The sequence below is a fragment of the Arvicanthis niloticus genome, chromosome 5 (assembly GCF_011762505.2).
Source record: "Arvicanthis niloticus isolate mArvNil1 chromosome 5, mArvNil1.pat.X, whole genome shotgun sequence".
Lineage (NCBI taxonomy): Eukaryota > Metazoa > Chordata > Mammalia > Rodentia > Muridae > Arvicanthis > Arvicanthis niloticus.
This window is the reverse complement of record NC_047662.1, coordinates 25,994,031-26,008,422: the sequence shown is the minus strand read 5'-3', so window position 1 is coordinate 26,008,422 and position 14,392 is coordinate 25,994,031. Positions and strand designations below refer to the sequence as shown.

At 47.7% G+C, this 14,392-nt stretch overlaps 1 protein-coding gene across 3 annotated transcripts in view; it reads left to right on the top strand.

Moving 5' to 3' along the window:
- The window catches only part of Csmd2 (CUB and Sushi multiple domains 2), a 575,537-nt gene that overhangs the window by 543,664 nt on the left and 17,481 nt on the right, over window positions 1–14,392 (top strand). For all 3 annotated transcript variants that reach the window (XM_076934176.1, XM_034502344.2, XM_076934175.1), the window contains 5 exons: window positions 4,099–4,281; window positions 9,869–10,045; window positions 11,259–11,438; window positions 11,823–11,996; window positions 14,074–14,247. In XM_076934176.1, the coding sequence (XP_076790291.1) occupies window positions 4,099–4,281; window positions 9,869–10,045; window positions 11,259–11,438; window positions 11,823–11,996; window positions 14,074–14,247 (888 nt within the window). The remainder of the gene's footprint in view (window positions 1–4,098; window positions 4,282–9,868; window positions 10,046–11,258; window positions 11,439–11,822; window positions 11,997–14,073; window positions 14,248–14,392) is intronic.

Here is a 14,392-nt window from a genome sequence, read left to right as displayed (position 1 = left end):
GAGAGCTTCAGGACAGCCAGGAAACACAGGGAACCTCTTCTTGGGCCTGGAGAGGTAGTTCAATGGTTAAGAGCACTGGCTACTCTTCAAGAACTCCGAGTTCAATTCCCAGCAACCACATGGTGGCGCACAACCATCTGTAATGGAATCTGATGTCTTCTGGCCCGCACTCATATACATACATACATACATACATACATACATACATACATACACGCAAACCTTTTTTAAAAACAAAAAGCCCATGTCCACATTCCCTGAACCAGAAATTCATCCATAATGTCTTGCAACAGAACCAGACATCTGAAAGTGAATTGTACAACCAGCAACAGAAACCACCAGGCTAAAATGTGAGCAGCTACAGCTGAGTCTTTTTTGGAGTAAACCTACCTGGCACTACCAAGGAATGTCTCCAGGGTGCAGCTACTCATGTAGCCTGAGATTCCCCGAGGAGCCCACCTTTCCCTTACCAATCCCTAGCCCTTCCCTCTTCCAGATCCTTCCTTCAGGTAAAAGATCCCAACCTCTTTGTCATGATGAACCCGTCTTCCCTTAAGACACACAGCCCTTGTAGTACGAGTTTCCAGAAAAGCCTGCTTACTGGTGTTTAGGACCCTGATAGAATATCGACTCAGATATTTATTAAGTCTCTCCAGAAAGGAAACAACTGTGTCAAAGGGCTCCTGGCTTCCTGGATATCCCTAGACACATCACTGGCACTTTTGACATTCAGCCTTGTTAATCTCAAGATAAGACTCCTCAGGAACTATGAAGATGCCTTTAGCCTGCTAGCAAGGGCCGTGACGACTTCCTTTGGGACTTCTAGGGGATATGATTGGAACACAGAACAGGAAAGGCAGAGTCATATACACAGAGGCCCTAGGTATCTAGAGCAAGTTCCAGGAAGAGGGGGCTTCCAAAGGAGGTGCGAGGGGCAGCCATGCGTTTGCCCATCTCTTCCATGATGATATCTGCACATAGTGATTCTCTAGTCACTCTTCGATGAGGAGTTTCTTAGTGTTTGTTTGATCTACTCTGGGTGTCTCTGCTCACCACGGATAGAGAAGTGCCAAGTAGGGGCAAGAAACAAAAGGGACCCTCAAAGGACTTCCAGCCCCTTAGCATGGTCATCCTCTGAGACACAACATGAACGTGAAAGTTTCTTCTAACCCAGAGGGTCACTTTCTTCTCTGGCACTGTGCCAGCAGAAGCTAGAAAGTGTTAAGAGTCCATTCTTGTCCAGAAAACTAAGCTAAAGCCTCCCTGGCTGAAGCATGCATATGTTGTCTTGGACATGACATCTCCTGTGTGTCTTTAAGAAATAATACATTCACTGCTGGCCCATGATTTTAACCCCAGCACTCAGGAGGCAAAGACAGGAGGATCTCTGTGAGTTCAAAGCCAGCCTGGTCTACAGAGCGAGTTCCAGAGTATCCAGGGCTACACAGAGAAACCCTGTCTTGAAAAAGACAGACAGACAGACAGACAGACAGACAGACAGACAGAGACAGAGAGACAGACAGAGACAGGGAGAGAGACAGAAACAAAGACAAAGAGACAGAGATAGACAAAGAGACAGAGACAAAGACAGAGAGAAATAACACTTTCAAGAATTCCAACTTTTTTGCCTCATCCTATGCAATCACTTATTTGGAGAAGAAATAACGAAATATCTTCAGTCTTTGAGCCATCAGCTCCTGATTAGCAAGGACATAAAGACATTCAAGATCCATTTCAGGTCTCCCCATCTTTGCTGATGTACCTTTTCAGTACAGAGTTGCCTCCTTTTATCTGCCCTTGTGGTGTAGCTTTCTGTCCCAGATTCTCATATAGCACAGAGATAGACCCCCTATTATAATAAGCCTAGAACTGGAGAACTCAGCTCTCCTTCCTGCTGACAGTAAGCAGTAGGCTCTCGCTGAGGTAGGCGAGCCAGTGTGGAAACAGCTTTTTGCCATCAGGGCAAAACCAACAACCCAGCACCAGCCGTTCCCTGTGCTTCATCCTGGAAAACTCCAAAAGGCAACAAAATCTAGCCAAATGTGATAAGCTTTCTATTTTTTAAACACACTGTAGTTTGAAGGAAACCCATGCTTTGAGGGGGGATGAGGAATGCAGGGCTACTTCATACTCTCATGGTCTGAGACTACACAGAGTAATTCTAAGGCTGAGGATGATAGAGCCAGCACATGTAAACCATGACAGAGTTAAGACTGAAACATCTTTACTCCAGCTAACCCAGTATAGTTTCGAATCCCACCATTCAATGCTTACACATGTGGGTCTATGAGAGCACGGGTGCCACCAAAGCTATAACCTTTCATCTCTTAACAAAGCACTTATTCTGACATGTTCCTCCTCTATGGGCTCTACAGTGTGCCTCTACAACACAGAGCCTAGATCCCTCGGACACTAGGTCCTATGGCTCTGTCTCCTGTTGTCTGCCCTCCCTCACTTCTTGGGTCCTTCCACACTCTCTTGAGAGGGTTCATGGAGTGTCAAAAGCCAGATAAGTGAGAGAGTGTAGCATAAAGGAAGGGGCAGGACAAAAATGGAGTGATGGGGTATAAGGCATGCTGTATAAGTTGTAGTTCCCCTTTGCGAAAAATTAGTGAATAGAAAATCTTCAACTAAAAGAAGAGGATTAATCACCCCAAACAGTTACCATTTCCTCATGGTAAGAACATAGATCACATATGCACCAAGACATCGTATGCACATGATTCTTGTTATATCATTTATTAGTCATTACTTATCAATTAAAAATAAGATGAGACTTGAGAAGTAGCAGATGGCTCAGTGGGGAAAAGTACTCACCACCAAGCCTGACAACCTGAGTTCAATCCCTGGAACTCATGGTGGAGGAAGAGAACTGTTGCCTTCGAACTGTCCTCTGATCTCCACATACAAGCTGTTGTTACCACATCACTGTTCATCACTGAAGGAAGCCAGGGCAGGAACTCAAACAGGGCAGGAGCCTGGAGGCAGGAGCTGATGCAAGGGCCATGGAGGGGTGCTGCTTACTAACTTTTTATACATGACTTGTTCAGCTTGTTTTCTTAAAGAACCCAGGATCGCTGGCCTAGGAATGGCACCACCCACAGTGGGCTGGGCCCTCCCAGATCTATAAGTAACCAAGAAAATGCTCAACAGGCTTGCCTACCGCCCAGTCTTATGGGAGAAACTTCTCATTTGGGATTCTCTCGTTTGGGATTCCCTCATGTGCGCTTCACCAGACAGCACACATGCACACGCACACGTACACGCACATACACACACTAGACAGTGTAGTGGATGGATGGACAGACAGATAGAAATTTTTTAAAGTAGCAGAAGATAAAGGCCAGGATCAAGCTCCAGCTGAGCTGTGGGAGGTAAATCCATGATGAAAGAGTGTGGGTTTTATCCTGTCAGCACTAAAATTCCCCCAGAGATGTTCTTACAGGAAAAAAGCAGGGTTCAATGACTGTACAAGGTCAGCGATTGATAAGGTCGGAGGCTTAAGCTTGGAGAGATTCAGAGGACGGGACTGTTTGGGAAGCTTTTGCAGTCACTCAGGCAAAAGAACAGTGAGCCTTTGAGCTGAGACAGAGTGATGTGGAGAGTGGGGAGGGTACCACTGGTCAGCAGGTGTGGGAGGGGTGAGGCAAGAGGACTCATAGAAGCCGGGATGTGGCAGCCTGGACCACTGGAGTTCTAGCCCGGCATGAGCGGCCCTTCCTGTGTGGCTCCCATGGACTTGAGAACTGTGTGTTCTGACTACTGAATAGTGAGGTACAGCCATTCATTCTGACATCTTCCTCCATGGGGCTCTAGAGTGTATCTCTATAACATGGACCCTGGTCCCCCTCAGGCACTAAGTTTGATGGCTGTGTCTCCTGTTCTTTGCCCTCCCTCGCCTCACCTTCCAAACGCCGTAGTTGGTACAGACACTGTGGACTGAGCACTGTCTCTTATCACCTCCTACATCCACTGAGTTTGTTGCTTCCTCCCTACCAACAGCCTATCTTTCTCTAAACGAGACCTCTGCTCCATTTGCATCCATGAAAAAAAAAACAATAAAAGTCCCTCATTGTTTGCTGTGTTCCCCTCTCACAGGAACCAGCACAGGAGTTTGTGGTGACCCAGGGATCCCAGCCCATGGCATCCGATTAGGAGACAGCTTTGCCCCAGGCAGTGTAATGCGCTTTAGTTGTGACGCTGGCCATGTACTCCGGGGATCTTCAGAGCGAATGTGTCAAGCCAATGGCTCCTGGAGTGGATCGCAGCCTGAGTGTGGAGGTAATGTATGTGACCCTTCTGCCTCTCCCACCGCCCCGCCCCAGCATCCCTGCTTCCAGTCATACCTCAGATGCCCACCCTTGTGGACGGTACACATCAGCAGACAGCTCATGTCCGTTTATATTAGTAATTCAAAGATAAATAAGCTCCCCCTCACCTAAAGAAGGAAACGCCAAAAAAGACTAAATGGCCCCATGGATTATTAACTGTAGCTTTACTTAGCAACCATGTGCTAAATATTATGGTCTCTGTGGTAGACACAGTGCTGAGCAGAACAGACCCACTGCATGGTGGGAATTCCTGCATCCTCCCAAACTTTATATAGGTTGAACTCTGATTACCAACATAGTGGGTCCTCTGGGAAGGGGCCAGGTCACAAGGGTAAAGCAATCATGTCAAGCTTTCATGAGAGAGACCCACAGAGCGCTCTGCCCTTCCTGTTGTGGGAGAACACAGTGAGATGCCACCAGCCATGAACCAGAAGGTTGATTCTTGCTAGACATGGAATCTAGGGGCCTCTTCATCTTAGGCTCCCCAGCCTCCAAAACAGAAGTGAATCTCTGGTCTGTAAAAGCTGCCTGCTTTATGATATTGTGTTATAGCAGCATGGACAGACTAAGACACGCATCTTAATCAATCAGAGCTTGTAGACCAATGCAGGAGATGCTGGACACTGGACAGACCAAAAGAATTCAACTTAAGGATGAGCCTCAAGAATGTCTTCTATAAGTATAAGTATCGATAACGGAAAGCCACTCCTAAACTTCTGGGAAAGGAATTCTAGCTTAAAACATCTCTTTCCAGAATCCATCTTTTTTGCAACTGTCCCCGTGTCTGTCTCTCTGTTTCTCTGTCTCTCTCTGTCTCTCTCTGTCTCTCTCTCTGTCTCTCTCTCTGTCTCTCTCTCTCTCTCTCTCTCTCTCTCTCTCTCTCGCAAAGCTCTAAAGTATCTTAGGAATGAGAGAGTTTTAACAGCTTTGAATGAGGTTGCACAAGAAAATTGAGGAGATGAGGTAAATTAACTATGTACGAAGGTGGGAGTGGGTCAGGGCCACTGCCAAGCAGCGCTGAGAACTCCTGCGGAGAGAAGGGTCAGTCATAAAATGAGGAAGCAGTCAGTCCAACCACGGCCTTCCCACATGGAGTCAAGAGTAAGGCTTCACCAGACAGTAAAGACAGTGATTGGCAGATATCGGCAAAGGGACGGGGCAGAAGGAATAGCGCAGAAGGGGCGTGGTAGAGGGGCGGGGCAGAGGGATGGGGCAGAGGGATGGGGCAGTGGTTAATGATTAATCTGGGCATCTAAGCTGACCAAGAAATGAGTGAGTTCATAGATAGAGTGAGAGACAGGGAAAAGATAGTAGAATCCACAGATAGTAGGATCAGATCAAAAGTCACCAGAGAACTGGGCGCAAGGGGAGTAAGCTGAAGAGAAAAGAGGCAACAGACAGCACAAGAGCTGGAAGCTGAGATGGAATGTTCCTGAAGAACTAGGTGAGGTGTCCAGGCCTCCTTTCTTGGGGTGTTATTTGGATTCCATTGATTTTTCAGTTATAGCAAGAGAGGTGTGAGATGCCAGGAAAGTGCATTGAAGGGGAGAATTTAGTGTTTTCTTAAACACCCCCAATGAGTCGAAGCTCTTTTGATGACACTCAGATCCTAGAGTGGGGTCAGCCACATCAACAGGGGTCTGGTCAGAAATTTGACAAGAGTTTTGGGCTGGACATGAATGTTGGGGGTGTCATCATTGAGACTTAACTCAAGTTCCGATTTTAGGACCCCATCCCCAACTGCTCTGTTCTTGGTGCTTTCTTCCTGTAACTGCTACACTCAATGCTGTTATTTTAATTCATGTTTAATGTAAGGATTTCTTAAAAACAGACTTGAGGCCCAGGGGCAGGTAGCTCAGTGGGTAAGAGTACATGCTCTCCAGGTATGAGTACATGAGTTCAAATCCCAGCACCCACGTTAAAAAAAAAAAAAAAAAAAAAAAAAAAAAAAGCCAGGCATGGCTTTGAGTGTCTGTAACCACAGCATTGGGAATGGAGACAGGTGGATCTCGAGAGCCTGATAGTCTCTCTCATCAAGCTGCACCAAAACAGCAAGTTCAGAGAGACCCTGTCTCAGAGCAGAGAAGTGGAAAGTAATAGACAGCCAGCATCCTCCTCCAGCCTCTGCGTGCATGTGCTTGTGTGCAGACCTGCACATCGCGCGCCTGCCTTGCACACGTACAGCACCACCCCCAGAAGAACGGACTTAAGCTCCTGAAGTTCAGGGAACATAACTTGTTCACTGTGTCTCAAGATCAACAGCACCAAGATTCATCAGATGAAGGAAACGCGGGGCCCGTCTGCTGTGTTAGCGATGCAAAAATTATGTGTAGACTTTACTCTGGGGCTGCAGATATGTCGTTCATCATTACAAAATCAGATCAGCTATTAGAATTATACACTGGGCACAAGTGACCCCAACTACAGACAACTTGGTGAATTCATAATTCAGAGAATTATTTCAACTATCTGGCCAGGTGGGATTTGGCCAGGGTTTTATATGACGAGAACACAAAGAGAACCACAAAGAATCCTCAAACTATTTTCAGCCGTCAGGGTATCGGAAACTGATGTGGATAGCAGGTGGTTCTTCAGTGACAAGTCCCTGAGAGGAAAGACAAGGGAGTCAGGAAATAAATAAAACAGGCATTTGGGGGTCAGGAGGCTTTACGTCTTATGTCAAGCCGTGTCCTCTATCAAGCAATTTATTAAAATACAGTATCTTATATACAGTTTTCAGCGGGAAGCTAATTAACCAGTACACACAAAGGGAACACAGGATATCTCACAAGTGTCACAGAGTAGCAGTCAGTGGCCTTGGGACTGATAACCATATCCTCTTAGAGAGGAGAGCTGAGTCCTCAGGATGAAGTCACAGCTCCCCCAAGTTCTGGCCCAGGCCATTTCAGGCCTGGCCAAGCATGCCCCGGCTTTATACAGGGAGCTGTTCCTTCTCCATACATCAGAGCCTCAGGAAAAGCCTGAGGCTGCCTGGCTCCCAGCAGAATCAGTGTGGGTATCATTATTCAAAAGCCATAGACACGTAATGCAGATAGACAAAGCTGATAAGTAATTATTCACTGTCACCAAGAACCAAGGTGTTTCAGCACATAAAAATAAAGAAATAGGGGCCAATGAGATGACTCCACAGGTAGGAGTGCTTGTGGCTCAATTACAAAGAGCTGAGTTCAAATCCCCCACACCCATAATTAAAAAATATAAATGAGTGTGGCCATATACCTATAACTCCAGTGTTTCAGGGGGCAGGGAAAGGAAGATTGCTATTACTTGCTGACTACCATCCTAGCTCCAGGTTCACTGAGAGAGAAATAAGGCAGAGAATGATAGAGCAGGACACTTAACATTGTCCTCTGGCCTCTGCAGGTATACAGGGACACATGCATCTGTGTGCACACATACCATACAGAGAGAGAGAGAGAGAGAGAGAGAGAGAGAGAGAATTCTTAAAAACTTCATCTTACAAGAAGTTAAGGCAAACCCTTAACCCCCAAGTCGGACTGGCAGTATCAGTACACTCTCTTGACGTACGTATTTTCAATTCGAAAAGTTGTCTATCCGGACCAACCATCTAGAATCCGTGGCTGCTCAGCCACAGCGAGAACCCTGAGAGAAGCCAGGTTCTTTGGTGCAATGGTTACGGAGCGGTGTTAGTGAATATCAAGATAAACCCGAAGTATTCCATCTCCCCAGCAAGGAACCCACCAAAAAGAAACGGGATCATGTGAAAGAAACTGACATACTGAAGCGGCCCCTCCGCCAAGTGCGGCATCTTCACCCTCAACAGGAAGAACGAGAGCAGCAACTGCTAACACGCTAAATACCTTTAACTCCAGGAGTCCAAACATTCCTACATAAACTCACCTTTGAAGATCGCTAGGACACAAACTTGTTGTTCTTATTCCTAATTAAAAAAAAAAAAATAGGGGTGGGGAGTCTGTTATTGTGCCAACCTTTCTTCATGAACCGTATCACCTGCTAAGTCGTTATCTGCTGCAGAGGGCTGGGGCTGTGGTGGCTCACTTGCAGATTCTAGCTCCTTTCTCTCCTGCCTTAAACTCCCCTTTCAGTGGAAGCCAAAGATCAGAGAAACGAACAGATCAATGAGAGAAAGAAGGGGGCTGCGGGGGGTGGGGGGGAGGGAGGAGTTGGAATGGTGTCAGGAAAGATCTGAAAGGAGATGAGGGAAGAGAAATTGTGATCAGAATATATTATAAGGGGCCCGTGAGATGGCTCAGCTGTTAAGAGCACTGGCTGGTCTTCTAGAAGTCCTGAGTTCAATTCCCAGCAACCACATGGTGGCTCATGACTATCTATAAAAAGATCTGACGCCCTCTTCTGGCATGCAGGTGTATATGCAGCAGATCACCCATACATAAAATAGAAAAATTAAAAGATGGCTTTTTAAAAAAGAATATATTGTGCAAAAATAACTTCATTTCAATAAGAAATAAAATTTAAAAATAAGAGAGCACCCAGATTAAGAGTCCTGTTAGCAACATCCTGAAGGAGTGTTAGAAGGAGCCTGATGTAACTATTATCACAGATGGTAGGAATGTGCAGTTAGTATCAGGGCTGGAAAGGTGGCTTGTTCCAGAAGGTGCCTGCTGGGCGAGCATGAGGACCTGAACTCAGATCCTCAGCACCTGCATAAAAGCAGGTGTTTCAGTTAGGGTTTTCATTGCTGTGAAGAGACACCATGACCAAGGCAACTCATATAAAGGACATTTAATTGGGACTGGCTAACAGTTCAGAGTTTCAGTCCATTATCATCATGGTGAGAGCATGGCAGCATCTAGGCAAGCATGGTGCAGGAGGAGCTGAGAGTTCTACATCTTGTTCTGAAGGCAAACAGGAGAAGACTACTGGCTTCCAGGCAGCCAGGAGGAGGGTCTCAAAGCCCACTCCCACAGTGACACACTTCCTCCAACAAGGCCACACCTACTCTAACAAGGCCACACCCACTCCAACAAGGCCACACCCACTCCAACAAGGCCACACTTCCTAATAGTGCCACTCCCTGGGCCAAGCATATTCGAAGCATATTCCCCAAGCCACAGGCATGGTGACTTGGGTTACAACCTCAGTGCTGGTGGAAGGAGGAAGCAGAGGCAGGCAAATCCTTGGATCTCATTGGTCAGCAAGCCTAGCCAAATTGGTGATTCAATGAGAGACCCTGTCTCAAAAAAATAAGGTGGAGAGTGATGGGGGAAGAGCCCTGATACCAACCCTTTGCCTCCACAAAGGCTTGCACAGACACGGCCATGCACTCACAGAGAAACACATACACACACACACACACACACACAGAGAGAGAGAGAGAGAGAGAGAGAGAGAGAGAGAGAGAGAGAGAGAGAAATTAAATAATTTCACTAGAAAAATCTCATACAGGCCTGTCCCTTCCTATGAGTGAGACAACACGACAGCAGCATGAGGTATACCTCCATCTTTAGGGTTCTGTTGTTCTTCAGCTCAACAGTTTGGGTTCTGGGGAATAAAGTGCTCTTCTGCTCTCCCAGTGATCTCATGTGGCAACCCCGGAACTCCAAGCAACGCCCAAGTGGTGTTCAGCGACGGTCTGGTGTTCTCCAGTTCCATCGTCTATGAGTGTCGCGAAGGCTACTACGCAACAGGCCTGCTCAGCCGACACTGCTCTGTCAATGGCACCTGGACAGGCAGTGACCCTGAGTGCATGGGTAAGAGCCAAGCCCCCTGGGCTCTGTTGTAAGTGGCAGCTCAGACCACCCAGCCCCTCCCTGCTGAGTAAGCTGTCAGTGGGAGTCTGGAGAAAATAATTACAGTGGAACCATTTGAATAGCCTCTGTGTGTTGAGCATGCTCTGCACCACGGCAACCACAGAGCTAAGTGCTTCCTTTCCCATCTACATGGCACCGGAATCTCACCACAACCCTGTGAGGTATCTGTGCGTACTTACTCTCTGAGGTGCGGGTCTTATAAACAGGGTGAGCACAGTGCAAGATGCTTGTGCAGGCATACACCAGGATGGTGTGAGCAGGGACACGGTAGCTGTGGGCCCCACTTTTTATAGATGACAGCTGAGGTTCACAGGGCCTGATACAATTCACCATCATCCTGGCTCTAGCTCATCCTGGGCTTTCTCTTTCCTTTCAGGGTTAGGGCTCTGTCATACTCTGTCCACTTTGAAGCAGACACCACCCGCCATCTTCACATCTTTCCCCACCTCAGACACATCTGCACCCCAACCCAGCTTCCGAACATTGTATCTGCCTAGCTCCCCTCCCTCACCCCTCTCAGGATACCCCAGACCCCTTTCCTTAGAAAGCCAGATATTGTGGTGCCCAGATAGAGGGAAGAGATAGACTGGGTAACTCTGAGATTTCCTCCTTTCAGAGTCAACTCTGTGAGCTCAGACTGCATCTGAAATTCCACATTAAGTTCATAGGTCACCAGTCATACCGTGGCTCCTAACAGGAACTTGATTATTGCATAGGTCCTAAGACCCCACTTCTGGGCCTAAAAAAAGCCTCCCAGAAAGACTGTCATGGGAGATGTTGCATCCTGGGGCAAGCTGTCTTTTTGATCCACTAACAAACACATCTATGTTCTTCATTCTAGAAACTCTTCTTGCCCAGGACCTCACCTACTTTAGGGGAAAAAAAAAAGTTGTGTGGTCCTTCCTCTCAGAGGAGTGGGTTTGAATGAGAAGGGAGACCAGTGTGATTGGATGGCATGCATGGTATAGGCATGAAGAGTAAGCCGGTGGGTCAGCTGTTGCAAGGACATTTGGCTATGCCCAGTGGTGCCCAGGACTTGGCTGGTCTGATGGTTCCTCCTTGGGTGGTAGTAGGAGTGATGGAGAGGGACTGAGATGCTGAGGAGACAAGGTCTGGCCTAGGAGTGACGAGCATTGTGTCTTTCTTACTCTAGTCATAAACTGTGGTGACCCCGGGATTCCAGCGAATGGCATCCGGATCGGCAATGACTTCAGATACAACAAAACTGTGACATTCCAGTGTGTCCCGGGCTATGTGATGGAATCACACAGAGTGTCTGTGCTGAGCTGCACCAAGGACCGGACCTGGAACGGTACCAAGCCCGTTTGCAAAGGTACGTCTCAGGCTGGGGATGCAGATGAGGGGCCAAAGAAGAGACACGTGTAGGCATCAGCCATGAACATCCAGGACAGCAGAGGGGGTGGCATCCCAATAGCGGTGCACAAGGTGAAGACTGGTCCTGTGCAGATCGTCAGGAAGTTGGGAGGTCCTGAGGAAAGATCTGAGCCTCAAGCATCCTCAAGGACTGTGTGATGGGGGAGCAGAAATGTTATGTGTGAGATCCACATAAAATAACAGATTGGAACTGCCTCCGATCCTTTCTGCTTGGCCCAGACTTGAGGTGCTGCAGGGTAGCTGGAGAGCCTGGTAACAGTAGTAACTGGGATTGTTTCCTCAGGACAGCCTCAGAACTCAGCCTCCTCTGGTCTCCCCACAGCTATCATGTGCAAACCTCCTCAGCTCATCCCGAACGGGAAAGTGGTGGGATCTGACTTCACATGGGGCTCTAGCGTGAGTTATGCCTGCCTGGAAGGGTACCAGCTCTCTCTGCCTGCCGTGCTCACCTGCGAAGGAAATGGATCTTGGACCGGAGAGCTGCCCCAGTGCTTCCGTGAGTGACTCCCAAGGGTCCTAGGCACGTCCTCCATGACGGCCTGCATTTTCCCCTTGCGCATGCGCACTCCCATAAGCATCTACCAGCGCTCTCTATGGAAAGCAGAGAATCATCAGCTTTCTCCCTGAAGCAGAGCTATTTCTCAAGATGCCATAAAAGTAGGGGGGGGGAATTTAAAGGAAGACATTGAGAATATTTTTATGGGGGCCTGAATTTGGACACTGTCTGAAGTCACAGTGGAAGGAAATGAAGTTGGAGACAATAGCAGTGTCTCTGGACCTGAAGGGGTCAGTATCAGAGTGAGGTGCATGTGAGGCCATCCCATGCCAGACAGATGTCTCTCTTCATGGAAAGATGTCTGAGGGCTTTCTGTTGAGAGGCTACCCAGTATCCACCTGGACCAGTTGTGTTCTGATGAGCCCGGGTCCATTCCGAGACTCAGGTTTCCTGGGTTTCCAGAGAAGGGAGCTGAAGGATTCTAGATGCACCCCATGGGTAGGCTCTCGAAAGTTCACTCCATCTTCATGCTGCACACAACAGCAGGGTTTACCAGTTTTCTTCTTACTGTTATCCCTCTGAAACGATCTACATGGCCTGGCCACTGTTAGATACCTGAGTAACTCTGCTTTATTTTGGGAATTTCCACCGTGCTTAGGATCAGTAGCTCAGGAAAAATAAAACAACAACTTTGCTTATGGTCGACACCTCTGGTGTTCTTGCTGCACCAGGGGCACCAGGGGCACCAGGAGCATCAGGGGCACATGTATCAGCTCACAACCTCTGAATTGTCTGGACTCAACTCTGCTTTTTCTCCTGAAACAAAGATCTACCTCACCTATATATAGTCATTATGAAGGCTGAGGGTGTAGCTTAGCAGTGAAGTGCATTCATAGTGTGGATGACATTCTGGGTTCCATACCCAGCACACACAAAACAACAGTGAATTATGGTCATTGCAAAACAAAACAAACAAACAAAAATGTACAGCAGCTGGGGAGATGAACCAATCAGCAAAGCGTTTTCCTCAAAAGCCTGGGCACCCCCATCTCCCAGAACCCACATTTTTAACAAAAGGTTGAGTGTGGCACCATACACTTGTAATTTCAGTACTGGGAAGGCAGGGACAGACAGACAGACAGACAGACAGACAGACACCCTTAGCTTTCTGTCCAGCCAACTTAGCATACTTGGCAAGCTCCAGGCCAATGAGAGACCCTGTCTCAAAAAATAATGTGGACAGTACCAAAGAATGACAGCTGGGGTTGTCCCCTGGCTTCCACACACACACACCTGAAGACATGCATGCACATGTACATGTGCACAGGCACGCACACACACACACACACACACACACATACACACAGAGAGAGAGAGAAGAGAGAGAGAGAGATTGTACTCTATTAAAAACATAAAGGAAAAATAAAATTTCCTAGACATAACCATAGTTATAATGATATATGTTCAAGTTCTTTTAAATGGTATTGGGTCTTGACACATTATTTCATGACCTATATTTGTTGACAAGCCACAAAGAGTTTTCCAAGCCCCCATATCTGACAATCCAATACATACTTATCTGTGCACCGGCATTTTTAATGGCTTTTAAAATATTTTTATAAATGCATGTGTGTGTGTGTGCACACGAGTGTGTGTGCATGTGTGTGTGCACACGCGCACACGCACACACATAAAAGTAGGTACCTGTGGAGGCTAGAAGAGGACACTGGCCCCCTTGGGGCTGGAGTTGCCAGTGACTGTGAACCACCTGACCTGGGAACAAAACTCAGGTCCTCTTACCTGAGTAAGAGCACTTACCCAGCATGCCCCTGGTTCCAGGGTTCAAGTGTACCCAGAGGAAAACGGGGGGAGGGGCACAGAAAGAAAGGAAGGGAGGAAGGAAGGAAGGGAAGGAAGGAAGGAAGGAAGGAAGGAAGGAAGGAAGGGAAGGAAGGAAGGAAGGAAGGAAGGAAGGAAGGAAGGAAGGAAAGGAAGAAAGGCTAAACAGGAGAAGAGGGTGAAGAAAACTAGGCTCGAGAAAGCATCTTGGACCAACCTTTGTCTCTTGTCTTTCCAGCCGTGTTCTGTGGAGACCCAGGGGTCCCACCTCGAGGGAGGAGAGAGGACCGTGGTTTCTTCTACAGGTCATCTGTGTCCTTCTCCTGCCAAGCTCCTCTGGTGCTGGTGGGTTCCCCACGGAGGTTTTGCCAGTCGGACGGGATGTGGAGTGGCACACAGCCCAGCTGCATAGGTGAGAGGGGCTGGGGGCAGCGGCCTGGCTGGTGGGCAGCTGTGATGGGGTCCTCTTCCCCATCTTCATGGTCTCACTAGTGGTGGAAACAGGGTTCTTCTCTGCGCGTCTTAAGACAGAGTGTGGGACAGCAAGAGCTAATTTA